General features: G+C 43.4%; 3 protein-coding genes across 3 annotated transcripts in view; all 3 read right to left on the reverse strand.

The window, feature by feature from the left end:
• The window catches only part of gpr63 (G protein-coupled receptor 63), a gene marked incomplete in the record, with an annotated part of 8477 nt that extends 1965 nt beyond the window's left edge, over positions 1-6512 (reverse strand). Inside the window, 2 exon segments of the mRNA XM_036210535.1 lie at positions 46-2180; positions 3515-6512. Coding sequence (XP_036066428.1) covers positions 845-2077 — 1233 coding nt within the window.
• Positions 6513-7932: 1420 nt separating this feature from the next.
• ndufaf4 (NADH:ubiquinone oxidoreductase complex assembly factor 4) lies at positions 7933-10577 on the reverse strand. The gene is made up of 3 exons (XM_024291952.2): positions 10376-10577; positions 10197-10288; positions 7933-8788 (listed from the first exon to the last, which is right to left on the reverse strand). The coding sequence occupies exons 1-3, from the start codon at positions 10506-10508 to the stop codon at positions 8483-8485; spliced, it is 531 nt and encodes a 176-aa protein (XP_024147720.1). The 5' UTR covers positions 10509-10577; the 3' UTR covers positions 7933-8482.
• Positions 10578-14711: 4134 nt separating this feature from the next.
• The window catches only part of dse (dermatan sulfate epimerase), a gene marked incomplete at its 5' end in the record, with an annotated part of 17880 nt that continues 9804 nt past the window's right edge, over positions 14712-22787 (reverse strand). The window contains 2 exon segments of the mRNA XM_024291784.2: positions 14712-18335; positions 19191-19398. Of these exon segments, the coding sequence (XP_024147552.2) occupies positions 16589-18335; positions 19191-19398 (1955 nt within the window). The 3' untranslated portion in view covers positions 14712-16588.

The following is a 22787-nucleotide window of genomic DNA, read 5'->3' on the forward strand; positions in this document are numbered from 1 at the left end:
CTGCGGCCCGGTACCGGTCCGCGGCCCGGTGGTTGGGGACCACTGCTGTACAGCACTGCCGCTTCGTTTGTTTTAGCTTGAACTAACGTAGCATGCAAAAGTAGTATGCTAAAGCTAAGATCTAAAGTTTTTTGTAGCAACTGAAAATACCTAAAAATCCTAATCTATTTAACATGAGTTTGGAGGTTCAACCAACTAGTCAAGATCCAAGACAGTCCTTAAGACTGGATAAAAGCTGCAGCTTAAAAACAGACCCAAACCTCAAACTCTGAACCACAAGGAGAGAGTTGGCACCTGATTCCCTAGAAAACAAATCCAGTGTTTACTGTACAACTGCAAAAAACAAACAAGATAAAAAAATAAAGGCGTCTGATGTAAATAAATTAAAGAAAATCTTTGAAAATGGAACTTATAACATGAATAGCCTGTGTTTTAGTAAGAATAAACAAGCATACCTTTAAAAAAAAGCCTTGCGTCAGTTTTCATTTTAATGTTTTGAAAAACTTCAACTCACATCTGATTTGGCTGAAAAAAAATCTGAACAAATTTCTCCAATAATGTTTTAGTCATTTTCATTCTAAACAACTGTTTTTGAATCTTGTTTAGTTAAATGGTTCTAACATTTGATCTCTGTCAGAATTTGATAACATGTAGGATTGCTTTAGAGAATAACCGGAAAAAGCCAAATTGTACCTAAATTGAATCAAACCTAAACGCCCCCAAAGATCCCGCCCTGCACCAATTTAATGTAGTGCCACGTTCAGCCTGAAGAACCACTCAGAGAAGTCCAAAACCAAAAAACAGAGGAGCATGATGTGCTAACAGTAATAAAGTGGCATTCCCTTTAAACCACAGAACGATGCTCTCCACATACATACACAGCGCTGGGCTGTATGCGCCTCTTTGTGTTGCCTGGCAGCTGAGGAAGAAACTTGAAGTATTTGGGCATCAGGTCAAGGCAGGCGTCGCGGAACTTTTTGATCCGCCAGTAGTAAATGAGCGGGTTGAGGGCTGACTTGAGGTAGCACAACCACAGGAGCCACGTGCTGATTTGAAAGAAACTGTTTTTGTGGTAGAAGTCATTACTGAAGATGGTCACCAGGCTGTAGGCGGTGAAGGGTGCCCAGCACACCGTAAATACAGAGAAGAGGATGAGGATGGTGGTGAAGGCACGGGTCTTGAAGCTCATGTCGATGTTCATCTGGAAAGGCTTCTGCAGGCTAAGCAGGCCCAGCTTACTGGCCTGGCTCAGGCACATCCCGTCTGGGTGGCTGTGGATGCGAATGGCGTTGTGCCGGATGGTGTTCAGGATCCCCATGAACGTGTACAGCATAACCAAGAATGGAATGAAGAAGAACGCCAACATGAGGATCAGTACATAGGCATGGTAACCAGGATCAGTGCTGAAACCAAAAACACACTGGGGGGCCCTGGGGGGGGTGTCCAGAGGAGGGAAACCAATAGAAAGAGGGAAGGAGATGATGAAAGAAAGACCCCAGGTGACCACGATAAGACACTTTGCTCGCTGTGGGCTGAGCTTGTCTTGTTTCTGGACGATGATGAGGAAACGATCTATGCTTATTATAAGCAGAACAGCCACCCCCTCCATCACAAACAACCAGAACAACATGGCTGAGACTCGACAGAATAGGTTTCCAAAAATCCAGTTAGTGGTCACCACTGTGACCAGAGCGAACGGCATGTTCAAGATGGCCAGCATCATGTCTGCAAACGCCAGGCTGGCGAGCAGAATGTTGATGGCGGAGCGCATGGCCGACCGCTGGTACACCATCAGGCACACCACCACGTTTCCAGACAGGGCCACCAGCAGGATTGTGACCATCACAAAACTGAAGAAGATTTGCAGCGGGAGGCTAACGCTTTGGCGGATATCTTGGGCCTGAGCTGTTGGGGTGATCGCCACTGGAGACCGGGAGCCCAGAGAAACATTTGCCACTGAGACGTCCTCCATCAGCAGCTTCTTGGGAAGGCTCAAAATCCCGGTGACAAGCAAGCAGCAGCCACTGTTGTTGCTGCCCAGTGCTTCTGAACGGGAGAGATCCAGAGGGTGAACCATTCTTCCCTCGTCGGCATCTTCACTGGAGAGCCGATGCTGGGCATAATGCAGCGGATGTGGTCAACTCAGCCCACCGTGGTGCCCCAGTCCAGCTCACCAGACCCTAGAAAGTAAAGAAATGTTTGTAAACAAGTCAAGAAGGGTAAAAACAGGTCAAAACAGTACAATGTAAAATCTGATAAAAATGTGCTATAGGGGTGTGCCAAAATATCAATATTACGATATATAGCAATGTTTAATCTTGAGATTGATTCTCGATGGGTTCTTCTCACCAAGTATCGACCTTTTATTTTCATTTGAAGAGGTTGTAAAACATAATATTCATCATCACTTAGTGAGACGTTCCTTCTGAGGTAGATAGGGGCGCACGTTGCACCAATGTGTCTGGCAGCTGCTTGAATTATTTGTTTTGTTCTGTTGTTTGCAACCATTTTGCACTAAGTAGTGGCACTGCTGTTCATGTTTACTATTGTTAACACTGAATTGAGAATCAGATTATTAAAGATTATTATTGTATTTCTAAACAAATGTGTCTGAATGTATAAGCTTGAAATTGAATTGAATGGAGCTGATCAAAAGAATAAAAAAAAAAAAAAGTCAGACTCGAATCAATCCAGGCAGTTGTGAATCGAATCAAAGTTTCTGGAAATTACTATCGATGGCCAGCCCTAAAATTGTCATAACTCTTCACTCGCGATCAGATCTTTGTGTTCTTTCTATTATACTTATTTTTCTATGAAGATTTGAACTTTAAGAGTTGAAGCAAGAGAAAAATGTTCAAGTCTGTCTGAGAAAAGTGAAACAAAACATCAATAACTTTAAAAATAAAGATGAACACTTTGCAGGTTTTGTCTATCGGGTTTATTTTTAAGTCCTGCATAAACCAGGACCACTGTACATGAACCTAATGTGTCCACCTCATTGCTCCACATCTGTTGAATGTGCAGCAGGTTGACTACGAAAGCTTCATGAAAAGGAGGGAACACGCCAAGCTGTCGGAGAGCACAGGAGGACTTTGGTCGAATCCTGTCATAAAAGTTGCCCACTAATCACCGTCACAAACATCAGAGCCTCCAACTTCCTACTGTCAAGTATTTACAATGGCGCCACATAATGGCTAACAAGAAAAGATAGTTAGAAAAACGTTTTTGCTGCTTTTTAGCCCCAAAGATCAAAGCCGGAAGACGCCTGAGCTGATGGATGCTGAAAGACAGATCGACTGCTGCTGTGATACCTGGATAAGCTGCTGTTGAACTGATACTGTTGTCATGTCAGCAAGACAATCACAAAACAAAAGACAGTAGATAAAAACGCCAGCAGCTGAGGAGCTGGGAAAACCTCCCTCCATCCAGACGGTCTAAAGGTTAGCTGCCGTTATCACACCTTGCTGAATGACAGGACACCCCCCACACACCCCCACACTCCTCTGAAACTCACAGGGACCAACAGCTCCTTCAGCCTCCAAGCAAACCTGCAGAAAACCTGGGGATGATGTAAAAATAAAATGAAAAGTTCATGTTGCAGATTGAATCGCCAGAGGGAGAATCTTCCTGCAGAGAAGTGTTGAACCATCAAAGAACAAAAGAGCTTCTGCAGAAACTCAGCTGGAACTCGGTCACTGCAGTAAAGTTCGTACATGCACAATATTTCTTACATGTTGAATTTAAGGGGATTAAAAATAAAAAGACAGTTTGACATGAAAAGACATGAAAATGTTTCAGTCAAATGACAAAAATCAAAAGACCCCCAAAATAGAAATCTTTACATAAACATACTGTAATCACTTCCTTTGGAATTTACATCAGATTTCTGAATATAGCCTTAAAAAAAACACCTTTGGAAGAGTTGTTCTGCAAAGCTTTACTTGTGACCCTAAAACACCAAACCTTACCACATGGATACAGACCGGGCTTTCTGAACTTTCTATGGGAAATGAACGTAAAACCAAAGCTAAAGCAATCAGCAACAGAATTCCATCACCAAGGAGCTCCTATAGTTCTTGAAATGAACACTATTGAATACATGCAGTGTACAGGTAATCCTTAAGGAGCCGCCATTTATTCCTCAGCTTGCTAACTTAGAAAAGGTTAAGGTGAGAAACATTTTTACTAAGACATTACCAGGAACAGTCGGCAATGTAAAATGAATAATTAAGTCATATGTTATGGCAAAATTATGGTTAAAAACACATAAAGACAGATATATGAGGTCATGAGACTCAATGTCAGTAAAATGAGATTTAAATTAATGCTATAGATTATCAGGGCTGCACGGTGGTGTAGTGGTCAGCACGCTGGCCTCACAGCAAAAAGTTCCTGGTTCAAAAGCAGTTCAGAAAATGGTCAGAGAGAACAGGAATACACTTTCCATCAAACACATTTGACAGGTGACAGATGGCTTTATATATATGTTATATACATTTATATAAATGTTGTATAACATTTATATAAATGTATATAACAGCCCGCTGGCTGATTCTATCCGGCCCGCCGAATCATTTTCTATTTTTGTTATTAACTGCCCGATGTTATCTTGCACTGGTAACATAATGCAACACATTGTCATTCCAAAGTCGTCAAATATTGATGTATGGTTCGGGATCCCTCTGCGTCAAAAATGTACTATTTGGGTGTTCCTAACTCGCCATTTTTTAACATCCAATTAAATCAAGGCTCCCCAACCTGTGGGCCGCAAACAGGTACCGTCTGGTACTGGGATGTGGACCGCACCGGTATCCTAACCCTATACTTAGTTTTAGAGTGTTCTTTAAATGTTTATCCTGTTCGGCCCGTGACCTAGGTGTGTTTTGGATTTTGGCCCCTGTGCTTTGAGTTTGACACCCCTGGTGAAGGGTTAAAGGTCACCTGTCAAAATGAGTTATAGGTAAAGAATATTCCTATTCTCTCTATGGGCAGATGGATGGATGGAGATTGAACTGGATATAGAGAGAAATAAATACATGACTAATTTGTGTATTTAGAAAAAATGTAAATATGCATTTCTCTGTGTCATAATGAGGCCATGGGGTCCATTGTTGGGAAAGGTTGCTCACTGCATTTCACTAAAAAATGGGAAATTCACAGTAAAAAAATACATAAAAATGTGTTTGTGTATATGAGCATATATGCATGTATACTTTTTAGATGACACAAAAACATGTTTGAGATGCTTGGAGAATTCCTCCGAATGGAAATGGCAAAAGTCTCACAAGTGAACCAAAAGACACAACAAAAGATAAAAGCAGGTTTTTGTGATGTCATGAAGTCGAGTCCTGAATTGGCTGTTGTTGCACTTTCAGGACAAGCTCTGTCAAAAAATGTAAAAAAAGAAACCTACATCAAAACAGAGCCTCAAGCAGAAACACCAGACACATGAGGGCTTCATAGTCCGACAGATCAGCATCCCAGAGGGAAACCAGGATGTTTTGTCATGGATGAGCACTTTGACTAGACAAGCAGAGAAAACATTTCCATCACCATAGAAACTGTTTTCAAAGCTTTCACAATGACTCTTCCACTGCTCTTCATTTATGTTTGCAAAAAAAAAAAAAAAAAAACAGAAAACATGACTTTTCAAAATGGAAAAGAGAGAAAATCAGAACTTGGTTTCTATTTGTTGAAATAAACCGTAATAGCTGTTCTACAAAACAAAAAACAATTCCACTAATAACTGATGGGTGTCAGATGTTCTCTAACATGGATGAGACTCGGATTATGATCAGATTATCATCTGTGTTCTCGTTGAAGCGGGAGATGCTCGGCTCGGTTCAGCGTGTTCCCGATGATACCTGCCTCCGTCTCCCATGCTGGATGTGGGGAAGCCGCTGCCGCTGAGTCCCCCATGCCGCCCCTGCAGCTGCCTCCTCCGTCCTCACACAAAAAAGTCTATTTGATGTCGTAATTTGAAATAATCCCACTTCTAATCCCGAAACTGGGCCTTTTGGTGTGTTTTTAGGCACAGAGCGGCGTCCGCGGGAGTCTCCACCCACACAAACGGAGACGTGAGATCCGCGCAGGCATTCTGCGGCTCTGCTTCGTCCTGCGGCGCAAATTCATCCGCCGTTTCAACCAAGAGTCAGAGGTACAAGTTCGTCTGTTTTCCTTAATCCAAGTGAGACGCGCGAGCCGACTTCAGACATCAAATGCAGCAAAAGCCTTTCATGTTCCGACTGTCTGTTACATTGTTGCAAACTACAGACTGTGTTAGTGACGCAGGCGCAGAACACCGACTTTCACTTCCTGACTGGACTTTCAAAATAAAACACCAGCAAAAGTTTTTTATTTGGAAAAACTGTTTTAGCAACTTCAAAATTAAAGGTATTTCTGCGGGCGTTACTCTTAGGCCCAGGCTAAACCCAAGGTGAAAAAAATCTTAAATGTTACCCACAAAAGTTAACTAATTCTGCCCATGATACAAATAAGACATAACTGTTCAGCTACATTAATGAAACACGTCCATTAATTAAAATAGCATAAAAATAAAGCAAGTGAAAACACTATTGCGGAAAAAGGAATAAGACAAACTGTGAAGGTTAGTTTAAGAGTGCAACACTTTTCTAGTCGCTGTTTTTTGTGTCCATAATGTGAGAATATATTTATACAAAAGGTGCTTATTCATCGTCACCATCTTTGTCGTGATGTCAGATCCCTATATATATATATATATCCGTTAGAAATCACAGTATTTTCCGGTTTACAGATGTCCCTTGGTGCTTTATGTTGCTACTTATGTTTCTTTTTTTCCGAGTGCACTTAAAATACAGGAATGTTTATAACAAAAACAAAAATTAAAAAAAAATATAAAATAATATTTTTGTGTTAACAGATCACTGACAATTTTTTTCTTAATAAATACATTAAAAAAAACGTTTCCCTGTCCAGTTGGTTTAAGCTTCTTGTTTAGTGAGCACTAGTTCTACTTGGATTTCTTTGTGTAACTTGATGTCAAGTGTCTGCTTTAGTAAAATAATTAAACACACTTTAAAATCGCCCTGCTTTTACTTTGGCAGCTGAATTGTTAATTCAGCTGCCAAAGTAAATGTCCTGATGAAAAAAGGAGCAATAGCTAAATGAGGATAACGATTGTGACAAGTAAATAACACAATTTACATTAATCATAATAAATACATATATCAAGAGAACCCCAGAAAAGAATGAAAACGACTGACATTAAAAAAAATTCCAAAAAATTGTCTTATTTTGAAATCGTCTGACAGCTTCCGCTCAGAAGGTCCTGCTCCCGCATCAACTTCACTTTCCTTTGCGCGCCCTGATAACTGACACCCCCAGAAGCCAGTGGCTCTGGCAGCAGAATCGGAGTCTTGAGGGAATGTCCACTTCTGCGCATGCTCCATGGACAGGAAGGGCTCCTCTGGCGGGAATGACTTATTTTGGAGGAAAGGCTCCTTTTGGGCAAGTGCGGATGTTTGCAGAAGATGGAAAATAGAGATGTGGAGGCAAAAGACGGAAAAACCAATAGTCCATTTATCAGCAGATACGTTACCAAAAGGTCATCCAGGACCAAATTATATAAAGAACATGTATTATTGATGTACATTTACTTACAAGTTTCTATATTTCATCTTCATCGACTGTATTAAGACATTTTTCACGTCTGGGAATTTGATCAAATTCAACTCCTACCAAACTTCATACTTGAGTTGTGTCAATCTGTCCATTTGTTTCTTGTGTTTTCCAGCAGCTCTCTTTATGTTTCAACAGTTCTTCTGTTCTTACATTTGGGATTTTGTTGTAAGAACATTTTAAATTCAGAATCACACGTGTGCTTTTGTTGAGCACCAAAATCATCTTAACACTGGTTCTAAGGAAACATCAGCAAAAGACTCTGAAACAAGAAAAAGAGCCACATGAAGGATCTTTTATTTTGAAAAACTGTGCGTACATACAGCAGGCTGATGCAAAGAAAACTCCTCTTCCATTTCTACACTCCCATCATTTTGAGGTGACCTCTCCTTCTTGCCTGAATGTATCCGCAGCATCTGCTGGTTCTTCCTGCTGCGTGAAGGTCCGGATGCTGCAGAGGGATCCGTCAGCTCAGCCATAAAACCCGACTCAGAGACTGAACAGATGACGGTGGGGAGCAGAAGTTTCTGGAGCGTTCAGGTGGAAGGAAATATAAAAATTAAATGAAAAAAAAGAGAAAATTCATGCAGATCTGAAAGAACAGCAAAAATGAAACCTAATCCAGGCGAAGTCTGAAGCGTTTTCTTCTGTTGGTCTGAGTTTAAACTGGTTTATGTCTGAACATGAGGAACCAGTAGAATTACAGAGGAGAGCTGGGATCTGAACTCTCTAGAAATCTTTCAAGTACTCAGGAAAATCTCTTCTTTAACCAAACACTGAGTGACATAAATAAATTAGGTCAAAGTTTCTCCTCCACCTCCTCCTAGGACGCCTTGATCTGCTTGGCAGATTGGATTTTGGGCGGTATGATCTCAACCTTGAAGGGGACAAAAAACTCCAGAGCAGCCTTAGTGTCCTTTAAGTCCAGAGAAAACTCCTGCGCAATCTTCTCTGCCGTCCATGTCTGCGGCTGGTGCTGGTGACTGCCGAGGGCCTTGAGAGCTTCTGCGATGGTCAGTTTGCCTTTGGGAACGTCCGTGACGTCTGCGAGGCCGTACGCATATGCTGGAATATTGACCCGGATCAGCCTCTTCTCTGTTTGCAGACCTTCAGAAGCTTCCTTCAGAGCCTGTGAGGAAAGACAAAGCAGAGATGCAGGCTGGCTGATTCTCTGAGCATCAGAACCAAACGCTCTGGGAAATAAAGTCAACATCATTGTCTGTGATTCATTTTGTTGCTCATTCCTCCTCCTTCAATCAAGTAGGGATGCTGATTGGTCATAATCTTCATGTGTCTGTTCAGGAATCCAAACATCCTCCTCAGTTCTGGTGCTGCATGGTCTCCTTGCAGACTGCCCCCTGGTGGAGGGTGTAGATGATGATGTCTAAATGATGCCTGCAGAATCCTTATACACCAGGGGGTCAAACTCAATCACACAAGGGGTCAAAATCCAAAAACACACCTTAGGTCGTGGGCCGAACAGGATAAACATTTAATGAACGCTCTAAAACTACATTTTAAAAACCTTAAAACCATAACTTTAATCATAATTAGATAGAGAGCATTACCTGCAATAATGCTAGTGTGAATGCTGTAAGTTGAATTTGGCCGCTGAAGATGCTAGTGCTGATAGCTAAAATATTAGCTAAATGCCAAATTAGTCTAAAAAACCTAGGTTAGCCAAAACAGTTAGTATGTAGCTGAAATATTAGCGAAACTCCAAAAATGCCTAAAAAATCTTAGTAGGTGTCAAACTAGTCCAAAAAATGCTAGCAGAATCCCAATTTTTAAAACAGTAAATTTTTAACATAAATGTGAATAATAAAAAAGCAGGAATGTTATTCCAGAATAAATGAACTTAAAACCTTAAATATTTTTTTTTACTCTCCATAAAAATATTTTGTGTCAAAATTGCACAAGTCAAAAATAAGCACAAGATAAGATCGCGCCATTAATAACAATAAAATAAAATGATCTGGCGGACCAGATAGAATTACCTGGGGGCCAGATCCGGCCCCCGGGCCTTGACTTTGACACGTTATAGACCCACTCTCATGAAAATGGTGTCTCAACACTGTTCTTCTAGAAGGATCTAGAGACGGCTCCAGCTCAGCTGCAATCTCTTCAGGGTTCTGAGTCTGCTGCGGGCCTCCTCCATCTGGAATGGTGGGTTCCCTCCAGATGTTTAAACCGTCTCCTCCATGCAGAAGAGTGACAGCTCTGCTCAAGTATCTACCTGAATATTTGAGCTTTGGAGGCTGAAAACAGACTCACTTCAGGAGGAAAACACTCAAGTGATTCATTAAACCAATTTTCCTTGAACTTTCTTATTTTGGTTTGATATCACTAATGTGACACTGACATAGAAACAGCATTTAAATAAGAACCGAACACTTGTTCGGCCTAGTGGACCCATCAGGTGGCAGTGGTACCGAACCCCTGCTGCTCGTCAGTTATCATCCAGTCAGTCGGTCACTGATCACCAAACAAACCCATTCTATGACCCGGTCAGAACCAAGAGAACCGGACTCTCTGACCTGTGCTGCGGCGACCGGGTCTGTGGAGTCCACGTACACGGACCGGAGGAGTTCGTGGAGCGGCTCGTTCTTCTGTCGAACCGACTCAGCGACTGGAGGGAGAGCAAAGAGGTGAGCGGCTCCTCGGTGACCCCGAAGGAGAACGGACGCACGCGGCAAGAAAAGCTCGGCCCACTCACCGTCCGGACCGGGAGGAGGCGGCGCCGGTACCGCGTGACGGGGCGCTGACGTGGGCTTCTCCTTAGAAAGTTCTCTGAAGACTCGGTTCTCCAGGTTAAAGTTTCGGAACAACCGTGCGACCCGAGCTCCCATGTTGGATAACTTCTGCCTGTTCAATGTCAATAAAGTTGATTCAAACTGGAAGATCTCAGAGTACAGGCCACAGCGCCCCCTTCCGGGTGGAGGACTTTTAGTTTTGTTCAAATCAAGTCTATGGTTCAAATATATATATATATATATATATATATATATATATATATTATATATTCTTCTTCTTCTTTTCCTTTCGGCTTTTCCCTTCAGGGGTCGCCACAGCGAATCAGTTTCCTCCATCTAAGCCTGTCTTCAGCATCCTCCACTCTAACACCAGCCACCTTCATGTCTTCATTCACTGCATTTGTTTTTATTTCACATAATGTTTTGTATTCTCTTATTGGTTCCTCAGACTCTATTACTGCATGTTGTGTGTAAGATGATACAACGCTCTTTGTTTTGTCATTTCTGAGTGACATGTAATGTTGAATTTGTTAATTTAAAAAAAGTAATGTGTTATAGATTCGTTACTCACAGCATGTCATTATCTCCTCATCAGATGACCTGTTTTAAGGACATCCACGCCCCCCAGCCAACGTTGGTTCGTCTGTTCCTCTCTGCACGAGTACACCGACCAGAAGCTACTGCCAAGCCATGTTTGACCTTAGACACGTTAACATCTCTAACTTCTACTGTCCTCTCATCAAGGATCACCAGGATTTTCCCTCATCACACCATTGACCTACAGCCATCCTGAGAACTGCCATCCAGGACCTCTGCTCATCCCTCACTACTTCACAATATACCCCTATCCTCTAACTCACCGTTGTCCTGAATTTTGGGTCCACTACCACCAGTTCTTAAAAAACATGAATAAATCAAATTAAAGATTGTAATCTGAGAAAATAAAAGAAAGTAATTTTATTGTTCCTTTAGCAACATTATTTCACTAAAACATTTCTTAACAGCTCCGTCCCTTTCGGGGTCGCAGGGGTGCCGGAGCCTATTCCGGCTACTGATGGGCGAAGGCGGGGTTCACCCTGGACAGGTCGCCAGTCTGTCTCAGGGCCTCAATCACACACACATCCACTCTCACATTCACACCTAGGGGCGATTTAGAGTCACTAATTAACCTATGAAGCATGTTATTGGACGGTGGGAGGAAGCCGGAGTCCCCGGTGAAAACCCACGCATGCACGGGGAGAACATGCAAACTCCAGTGGATGGCTGTGTGATTGGGGCCCTGCGACAGACTGGCGACCTGTCCAGGGTGAATCCCGCCTTCGCCCATGAGCTGCCGGGATAGGCTCCAGCACCCCCGCGACCCCGAAAGGGAAGAAGCGGACAAGAAGATGAATGAATGAGAAGACTATAAACAGAAACTAGCATAACATACTTTTCAATAGAGAAGATAGCAGATGATAAGTAAGACCATACAAAATGGGTGACAAGAGCAATTTACAATAAAAAAATAAATTAATAAATAATATCATTGCTTATTTAAGTTACAAGACTAGTGCAGTGTTCGGTACTGTGCAAACAGGTTGTAGCATATGCAGAGTAGACCAATAGTGCAGTGGTGGTGGTGTAAAGTCTTGGGTCGGTGATTGGATGACTGTGAATTGGTGTGTGGGGGTCAGTGGGGGTCACCGGGGTCAGAGTTCAGTAAGGTCACAGCTCTAGGGAAGAAGCTCCTCAGAAGTTCCTCAGTGTGTTGGTCCTTGTCCGGAGGCTTCTGAAACGCCCGTCTGAGGACAGGAGGGAAAATAATCCATGTGCTGGGTGGGAGGAGACCTTCAGAAAGCTGCGGGTATGATGCAGACAGCACTTTCTCTGGACGTCCTCAATGGCGGGGAGGGGAATTCCCTTGATGCGCTGCACAGTTTTCTCTACGCGCTGCAGGTGTTTGTGCTCCGCAGCAGAGCAGCTTCCATGCCAGACTGTCACACAGTTCGTTAAGATGCTCTCTATCACGCAGTAGTAGAAGTTCACCAGAATGGCTGACTGCAGGTGGTTTTTCTTCAGGAAGAAGAGGCTCTGGTGAGCCTTTTTGATTAAGCTGATGGTGTTGATTGTCCAGGACAGGTCCTCTCAAATGTGGGTCCCCAGGAACTTAAAGCTGGAGACACTCTCAACAACCATTCCTACCATGTGAATGGAGTCATGCGTGCCTCTTCTCTCCGTCCTGAAGTCCACAATGAGCTCCTTGGTCTTGCTTGTGTTAAGGAGCAGGTTATTGTCGGCGCACCATGTGGTCAGGTGCTGTACCTCTTCTCTGTAGGCGGTCTTGTTGTTGTTCGTGATGAGACCAATCGTGGTGGTGTCGTCTGCGAACTTGATGATGGAGTTGGATCCATGCACCGGCCTGCAGTCGTGTGTGAAGAGGGAGTACTGAACGGGGCTCAGCACACAGCCTTGTGGCACACCGGTGTTGAGTGTGACAGTGGTGGAGCAGATGTGACCTGACCTCACGTATTGTGGTCTGTTGGTCAGAAAGTCCATAATCCAGTTGTAGAGGGCGGTGTTTGTGCCCAGGGCTCCAAGTTTGGAGATCAGCTTAGAGGGGATGACAGTATTAAATGCTGAGCTGAAGTCAACAAACACGTGCATAGGTGTGGTTGTTGTCCAGGTGTGAGAGCACACACAAATGCAATCTTTTAAGAATTGTAAACTAAAATGTGATGCTAACATATATGGACACCAGGTCCTAAGAGCTTCTCAACAATTAGAATAAAGAAAAATTCACAATTCCAGTTTTAATCTTATCCTGCATCATCAGAAAAGGCCTCAGGGACATTTTAAAAACACCACAAACACACTTTTCATTGGAGTGGGTCTTTAAAGGACATGCTACAGTAAGATAAGCAACATGTTAGCTTTTAAGATGAGCTGATCCTGCACTGGAGCCACAAATTAGTGATGGAGCTGTGATGTCTTCAGTGTCCAGAACGAGTCTCAGAGAACGACTGATGACACGTGAAATTATGAACGCACACGTTTCTGTTTGTCATTTTATTTATGGACAGTATCAAGAGAGACCAAAAAAATATACATATTTATATATCTTGCTTTAAGATATTTACATTTGTGAGTGTCACCATGATCTGCAGAGCAGACAACATCAGGTGAGGTTTTGGGGTTTCAGTGGCTTCACTTCAAACACAGAAGTCCCTGTGAAGCTTCGCAGAAGGTCTTAATGGAAACTATGGCCTGACTTCACCTCAACTATCATCTCTCACTGCCTGGGATCACATGTGTTATCCTGAACAAGCACCAAGTTAGAAGATCTGAACAGAAAAGTTGACATTTAAATGGTGTTTCCCTCTTCTTTCATACATTTGCCTTCCTCAGACTGCTCGGACATGTTGATGTTTGCTTTCTGCATGAAACTGGGTGAAAAACCAAAACCCTTTCTGTAAGAATTTGCAAGTTTAATTTTTTAAAACATCAATTTTAGGCATTTTTAAAATTTAACTTAATCTGAACAAAAACATAAAATCCATCCTTGAAGGTTAACTTTATATTTTAAAATCTAATTCCCAATATAACAAGCAGACAGCAACTAAAAGCATGTAGTGGACAGCTGGTGGTGGAGGCAGTGCTGAGGTCCCACTGGATTACCTCTGATCCCCGTCACTTCTGAACATTGACTGTATCAGAGAACTAGACCGAGCCTGATGTCACCCACAGGAAATGACTTACTTCCAGCTCCGACCAAATCAAATCAATTCAGTCGCCATTTTTTCACAAAGGGGATGCCGCCACGTTTGAGCCAAATGTCATCAGTGAGCAGCGATTGGTCCGAAATCTGCCAATCAAATTTGGAGTCAACAGGCACCAATTCCTTGTATTGAGGCCTTTGATTGGTCAGTTTATGACATGAACTACAGAAAAAATATAATGAAAAAAAGTTTTAGCAAGAACATGTTAAAAAATATGTCAGAGCAAAAACGGCTATCCTGACAAATGGAATGACTGAGTAACAGCTGTTTATTTCTTTATAGAATATGGGATTTGGGCTGGGCTGCACGGTGGCGCAGTGGTTAGCGCTCTTGCCTCACAGCGAGAAGGCCCCGGTTCGACTCCCGGCTGGGACCTTTCTGTGTGGAGTTTGCATGTTCTCCCCGTGCATGCGTGGGTTTTCACCGGGGACTCCGGCTTCCTCCCACCGTCCAAAAACATGCTTCATAGGTTCATTGGTGACTCTAAATTGCCCCTAGGTGTGTCTGTGAGTAAATGGGTGTGTGATTGAGGCCCTGTGACAGACTGGCGACCTGTCCAGGGTGTACCCCGCCTTCGCCCATCAGTAGCCGGGATAGGCTCCGGCACCCCCGCGACCCCGAAAGGGATGAAGCGGTCAAGAAAATGGATGGATGGATGGGATTTGGGCTTCCTGGAGAGCCAACAGGTACGTCCTGTTTGGAGCATCAGGGAGGAGGAGTCACTCAGTCCAGTTCTCATATACAATCAATGGTCCTGACAGATGTTCAACAAAAAGACAAAAAAAACAAGCATGACATCCTCAGAAAATTGGAATAAGCGACTTAACCAGCTCTTTGGTCATAACTCAGGTTGGAGCCAAAACGTGAATTTTTACATCAAACAATAAGGATCATAAACTCTAAAACTGAAAGACCAGCTGCAGTCTAATGATTGATGAGAACCCTTAACCTTTGGAAAAAGTCACTATACTTCATGCTTTTGATTTGACTTTTGTCATAATTATTACAGAAAAATCTTTTTTCTTTGCAGACATCTTCAAACCAAAAATTTGAGGTTAAAACATAAAAAAGCAGCTTGGTCTTTAAATTTAAATACTTTCACTTCCTTGTTGTTCAAAACAACCCTCATGGATGGACACTGCAAAAACAGGCAAAAACAGGCCCTTTGTGAGAAGTCAAACATTCGCACCCCATTGGGGATTTTATTTAAAGGAGCCATACCATCTACTTTTAGAGCTATTAAGTGCATTATAACGTTCCTTCTTCTCTATAAAGAACCCTAGAGCGGTGTTTTGATCTGTTAACGCATTTCTGAGTAATCCTCTAAAAACCTGCAGCCCCTCCCATACCCACGAAAACGAGCAGGTCCTCATGATCTGACATCACAGAGTGAGACCGCCCCTTTGGGGAAGAGTCTTGAGCTAGTGGTGATCACTGGCTCATGCACAGCAGACGTCGGCTGTCTGTGTTGCAAGTTTGTACAGATGGTCAAGAAACTCTCATTCTTTAACGGTCAAACATCGTGTGGTGGCATAGGAACTTATGGGCTGGTGAGGAATTTGCACATGTTGAGATGAGTCCTAAAAGTGTCCGAGAATGGCACAAGAAGACAGGGATACTGGGAAGATGGCAGGAGAAAGGGAGCAGACTATTTCCTGGTGGAAAGTGAGCGACGAATTGAAAGAACTGGTTTAAATGTTGATTATTTAGGCAAAGGCAGAAATGTAAATGGATCCACATAAAAGCAAAGTGGACTTTTTGATACAGATATTATATGTCATCATCTCAATCAATCCTGAAATGTTTTGTCTGTATTTTTTCACAGAATTTTCCCACAAAATGAACCCATTAGAAATCACCATTCCGTCTGTGCCAAATTTTGGGGAAAAACCTCTGAGCTGAACTGTCTGTAGGCCTACATCAATATTATAAAAATAATAAAAATTTCCCCTCATTTATTCATGGGTGACATGCCGGCTCTAGGAGGACATCAGGAAGTGAGTGGACGCTCAGGGAGTGAAAGGCGGAGCCTCAGAGTTGAGTTGCTTTACTTTCGGGTATAAAGATTGTTAACAAAAATAACTTATTTAATGAAGTTTTTTACAGTTCAAAAGGTAACATATGATCATTTACATGGATATAGATTACTGTGAAAGACTTCATAAAATCATGGTATGACCCCTTTAAATACGCAAAACCTCTGCCAATGGGGCAAGAAACATGGTCTTTTTATTTAAAACAATTCTAGTCATAGAAGGTTTTGCTCAACTAAGATCATTTTTTTATTGAAAAATGTTCTTGATAAGATTATGCTTCTTTTTACTTTCTTAAGATTCAGCTTTTGCTGCGTGTCCTGTCTTTCAACAGCTGCTCTTCCATCAAGCCTCGCTCAGAGTGATGGCGAGGTGCAGTCAGGTGTTAGCACTGTGTGTGGGAGCAGGAGGAGTAGAGGTACAGCAGGATGAAGCAGTCAATCAGAAGGATGGTGTAGAAGCACCTCTGTGTGTGCAGGCTGCGCCCCCTCTGGAAGCGGGTCAGCAGGACTGCCAGCAGCAGGAAGAAGGTGGCGGTATTCAACAGGAGGAAGAGCCTGATGTAAGAGGCTGTGCTGGACAGACCCTCGCTCCCCGCTGTGGCCGCCTCGTGAACCTCCTTGAATCTGCGACCCTTCACAAAGCCCCCCTTTCTGTTCCTGCGGCCGTCTGCATAATCCATGAAAGCGCGCGAGTCTGCGTCTCCTTCCTCAGGACTGTATTCATACACACGCTTTGAAGTCCTCTGTCTCTCTTTCTTCTCAGTCACTTCAACCTGCGCAAAAATATCCGGCATGTTCTCGGACAGCTTCTCCCCAAAGCTCATCTTTTTGTCCCCCTTGCTTTTGCTTTGCTTCTTGGACATGGCAAACATCCTCTCGATGACCTCTTCTGTCTTCCTCTTGTCAGAAAAGTGCAGGAGGCGCTCTGCAGTTTTACGGAAGCTGGCGCTGTTGAGGACCCGCCCGAGGATGTGCCTCTCCATTTGCTGGAAGACAGGTTTGACGTGCTGGAGGTTGTCTTCCACCACGTTGACGTATTCCTCCACTTCCTGGGGTGAAGTGTCTGGTTCTGCTGCTGACCTTTCAAATACAATCTTCTTTTGGTCCATCAGCACCATGGCAAACAAAGGCTTAGTAATGCCCTCTCCAGTCAGCAGGTAGATAGTGTAGGTGTGCTCCTTAGTGGTGAGGTAAACATCCACCCTCTGGTTGTCCCCGCGTAGGCTGAAACTCTGTACATCCATGTCAGGTCCAAAGAAAATGTAGGCCATCCTTGTGTGTGGGTACCGTAATGGCATTGTGACATTCACATAGTTGGAGCCGTTATAGGGGTACCCCCGGGGGTAATTCCAGTAGCCTACCACCCCTCTGCTGCTGCTGCTGGTGTCATCCATCCAAAACATCTTATATTTAAGCCCTCCGTGGGAAACAAATGCTCCATAAACGTCATCCACCTTCACACTGTGAAAAGGCAGGTCTCTGTTGTGGAAAAAGGCGCTCACGGCTCTGGCCGGACTCTCTGGCTCAAGGTGGATGTGGTCGACCAACAGCAGGAGCTGTGGGTGAAGCAGGAGCAAGTTCCTTTGGAAGTTCCTGATCTTCAGTTCTGGGTCGTACGCTGAACGTCCCTCACCTCGGATGAAGACCATTCCTTTCCTTTTCATGGCAGCTTCCACGCTGCCCTGAGAATCTGCGGCGAGGCCCAACTTGTAGTTCAACCACTTGGAGTTGCAGGCCTCTGTGACCTGTCCAGCCCAAGGGCTGAAGCAGCTCCCCGAGAGGCCCGAGCTGAACAACAGAACATTGTTCAGCAGAGAGTACTTGGGGCCGTACAGCGCCTCGGTGATGAACGGGACGCCGTTGGGAGCAAAAGTGAAACTGTTCTGGTCAGGATGCTCATGACCGGCATTAAAGTTCCTCCAACCTTTGATCCACTCCTTGTACTTGTTCTTGTGAACAATATTAAAAATGGCACGACCTCCCAGTTTTCCAGATTTAAAGGACAGAAAGGAGTGGTTGGAGTCTGCAGGTAAAGCACTGCCGTAGGTAACAACGCCCCAGTCCTCAAAGTAATGAAGCTGAGGAGCTCCGTAGTCTGAAGGAGGTTTGGGGATCAGGTCTGGATCATACCTGCAGAACAATGTGAAGCAAACATTAGATGGGCAAAAGAAAAACAGGACTCCACTTGTCTACAGTGCTGGACATGGAGGTCAAATCTTTCAGCTGACTCGAGCGACTAGAGATGAAATCATTTAAAGGGTCCATACCATGATTTTCTTCAGCCTTTCAGAGGCAACTATGCCCAAATATGTGATCATATACTGCCTTTGGAACACTGAAAACACATTATTTATGAAATAGTTCACATAGTTCAATAGTGTTCATGTTTTAAAAGAGCCCTGCCTCTAAAGTAAAGAACATCTGTTTGAGCTGGAATTTATTTTAGACAGGACACAACTGGAAGATATACGCTATTCTGCATTTAAAATGAACGTTTTTTCTGACCACAGCCAGCTCTGTAGAGAAATTGGGTGTTGGTGTTTGACTGGGGGCGGAGCTATCAGAGCAGACTCTTCCTGAAAGGGGCGATCTCACTCTGTTAGGTCAGATTGTGAGGACCTGCTCATTTTCATGGGAATGAGAGGGGCTGCTGTTGTGAGTGCAGGTTTTTAGAGGATTACTCAGAAATGTGTGAACGGATCACAATACCAATTTAGGATTCTTTACCGTGAGGAATGAACAGTAATGCACTTAAAAACTCAGGAAGTTGGTTTTTCATGGTATGGGCCCTTTAACTCAAACTGAGGACTTGTAACAAACTAGGAACAAAATGTTCCAAACAGAAATTGCAGCAAAACTGATCCACGGTTTGTTTTCATGATACAGCACAAATACAAATGCAGCCCAACGGACAAAAGAACAAAACTGTGATCCAAATCAAAAACGTGTTTACCAAACCAACGAACTGGTACAGAAACTGCTCACCAGATGAACTCCGTGTGGAGTGTGCACCACCGCTGGCCTTTCCCCGGCTGACCTGGCCCTTCCACCACTCTGTTCTGATGAATCTGCTCTGCCAGCCAGTTTCCACTTCCATTACGCAACACATAGCGGTCCAAGAAGACCAGCTGGCTCTCTGGACCGTAAAACCAGTTGTAGTTGGAATCTGCGATGGCCACAGTCCTCTGAAAGCCTGTTCAGGTGGAGAGAATGCAGGCAGCACAGTGTCAAAGCAGACACAATAAATGTTACACAAAACATTTCAACTCAAACAGGATTTTTTTTTAATGAATGCAAACTTTTCAAGCCCCATGAGCGCCTACACATCCAGCATCTTCTACACATAAATCCAGGAAATACTTTGAATTCTTTCACTTCTGCTGCTTCCATATGCAACAAGACGGCTTGGAGTGTTGAGACACTCGGGGAGGATCTGGATCAGTACTACCAGTTTCCCTCTTATCTTTAAGGAGGAGCCCAGCAGAACCAGCAGCTGAAGGGCTGGAGCAGCTTGAAGGTTCCACACCGGTTAAGAACAACTATTTTAATGTAAAAAAAACACAAATGAACCCGTTTTGTGTGAAGTTATTGAAAATTCTTTGTGATTCTTAAGTATTTTGGTTTGACGCTGCAAAAAATGTAACACTGGAAGGAAATCAGAGCTTTGGATAACTTCCTGTGAAGGACTACTAGATTTTCTGGAGTATAAGAGGCAGTTTTTTCATAGTTTAGCCAGGGGTGCGACTTATACTCAGAAGCAACTGATTTTTTATTTTTATTTTTTTTTAGACATAGGCTCATATATTTGTTATTTTCCCCAGTAAACACCGCTTGTCCTTTAGCACAGGGGTCCCCAAACTTTTTCTTGTGAGGCAACATAGCTGTTTTCTTCTCTGATGTGGGCCTGGGTCCGTTTATTGGCTAACAAAAGAAGGGTAAAAATCGCAGAATGCGTCTAAACTCAAACATTTTACGTTTTCCAGAAAGCCACACATAACCAGATGAAAGCACAGACTGCAGAAGAGTGGATTAAAAAGCCACATTCTATGCGGGTCTCGATTTGATTGGCCAAACTGAAAAAAAAAAACAAAAAAAAAAACATGCATCTCTGAAAGTGTTCGGGGTCGGGCCAGTTGTGGAGGCGGCCCGGATCCCGCTCGCGGGTTGTAGTTTGGGGACCCTTGCAACCACTAAAGGGCGCTGCATCTGAGTATAAGAATTTGCTTCTGACAGCAGCAGAAGAAGTGCCGTCCAAAACAAACATGGAAGAGAATCTGATTGATTTGCTCTTAAACATTGATATTTTTCTTATACAGATCAAAAGATAGCTATCACTTTATTTTATTTTAGCTACGCAGGGCTTGGCAGATTTGTTCTCAAACGTCACACTTTTCTCCCAAAAGTTCGACTTATACTCCCGAGTAGGGTTGGGCACCGATTCGGTTTAACGTGGTTCCGGTGCCAAAGCGGTTCTTTGGTTTCGGTTTCGGTTCCTATTCAGTGCCAATTTTTGTACTTCAGTAATAAAAAATAATTCCTACATCTTCCCAAATCAACACATTTTCATCCCCAAATCACATATTGACATATGGTTCAGACCTCTGCATCAAAAACTGACGTTTTGGGTGTTGTTGTTTTTGAGGTGCTGGGTGTTCCCATTAAATCAGAGCTCCACAACCTCCGAGCCGCAAACCGGCGAGCTGCCCCTCTTTCGCTGCAAACCGGTAGCCCATCCCTCTGTTGCACAAACCGATGGCCAGCCACTCTTTCCCCACGTGGCGAATTTGCTGCTTGCCTGCTGTCAAACGTGATCCTGAGCTAGTCTGAGGGGTTACCGGCGTTTGCATGACAGTCGCTGTGACTGAGTTTAAAGGCTGTCCCATATTAACCTGAGAGGGGGAAAATAGGGGACCTTTTTTTCTTTATTATTAATATTGTTTTGACAAAAATAAGTAAAATATCAAAGTTCAGGAGAGTAGAGCAGGGTGCCTTTGCTCCCTGCAGCCGGTGTCTCTCTCCCGGCGTGTGGAGCGAGCGAGCCCTGGTGAAGTCCAGGAGGCTGCTGCAGCCACGCTGTGACAGGACAGTGTCATTATTAGATCAGTATTTTACCCACTGATTGGGTCACTGAAAACGTCACATGCCCAAAGCTGAGTTCCTGATAGGCTGATGCGACGCAGCGACCTGTCAAACTTCTGTGATGTGCTGTGAAATGCAGCCAGATATTCGAGTGCTGCACGCTCTCGTGCTCACCCCGTCAGCGGTCTTATATGAGCATGCTGACTATCACAGGAAAGGCAAAAGGATTGGCTAGAACTTCAATGTACTGAACAGAGTAGAAGGCCCTGCGACAGACTGGCGACCTGTCCAGGGTGTACCCCGCCTTCGCTCATCAGCAGCCGGGTTAGGGTCCGGCACCCCCGCGACCCCGAAAGGGAAAAAGCGGTCAAGAAACTGAATGAATGAACAGAGTAGAAGTGATTGACATGTCCAAAGACAAACAGACCTTCAGAGAAACTAAGCACTGAAATGCGGCACCGATTGCAGCAGGTTCTATCTGTTTCGGTAGAACCGCGTAAATCTTAACGTTTCCTACTCGGAAAAGAACTTTGTTGCCAAACTCTACTCCAGAGTGATTTATATATGGTTTCTTCTGCTTGATTAGACATTTTTTGCTCTTGTGACTTACTTTAGAAAATATGGTACTTAAACAGCAAGTTAACAGAAATAGTACTATATAAAACATTGATCAAACTTTCTTTTAACTCCACAGGCTGGGATGGAGTTTTCAATGTTATCTGGAAATTTTGCTGTTATTACTGGATCTGCTAACCAAGAAGTTATATTGAGTGTTTTGCAGCACCTTATCTAAAGTGATACCGAATTCTGCACGAGATTCAAGCATAAAGACCAGTGATGAACACCTGCAGGTCCTGCAGGTGAACTCCTCAGTCAACAAATACTATTGTCTTCAAGTCTAATGGGAGCAATTTCTGCCATTTTTGCTTTAACTAACATTTCCTGTTCTGGTAAAGCATATCTGTGTTCTCGGGTTAAGCATGAAACCGCCAGCACTGAGCTGCGACATGTCAGAGACTGACCCGGGCCCTTCCCCCTGCTACTGCCCTTTCGCTGACCTGAGGATCCCTGCAGGTCTCAGCACAGCTTTGAATGTCACCAGAGTATGGAGCTAAACTGAGGCCAATATTAGTTAAAACTCAAATAAAACAAATTGAAAAAAATATTGTTTTTGGAACAAAAAAGTAAATTAAAATGTCCAAAACTTTTTGCTATTCTAAAAAAAAATATATTATTTTTATCTTCAACTGTTCTGTTTTTTAGGTTTCAAAACTCAAAATTTCTATTCCAAATCTTTTTTTTTTTTTCCCACTTTCAACTCTTTTTATTTCCATTTTTAAATCTGAAAATTTCAGTTTCAAAACTTGGCTGTGACGCGTTGGGGCGGGGCTAACATGAAGGACCAATCAAAATCAATGAGGGTGGTAACTTCAGTCCCGATGCGTTCACTGACTCTGAGAACTGTGATAATAAATGTCAGAGAATGTCTGTTTAGTCTGTACT

Source organism: Oryzias melastigma, linkage group LG24, assembly GCF_002922805.2.
Source record: "Oryzias melastigma strain HK-1 linkage group LG24, ASM292280v2, whole genome shotgun sequence".
NCBI lineage: Eukaryota > Metazoa > Chordata > Actinopteri > Beloniformes > Adrianichthyidae > Oryzias > Oryzias melastigma.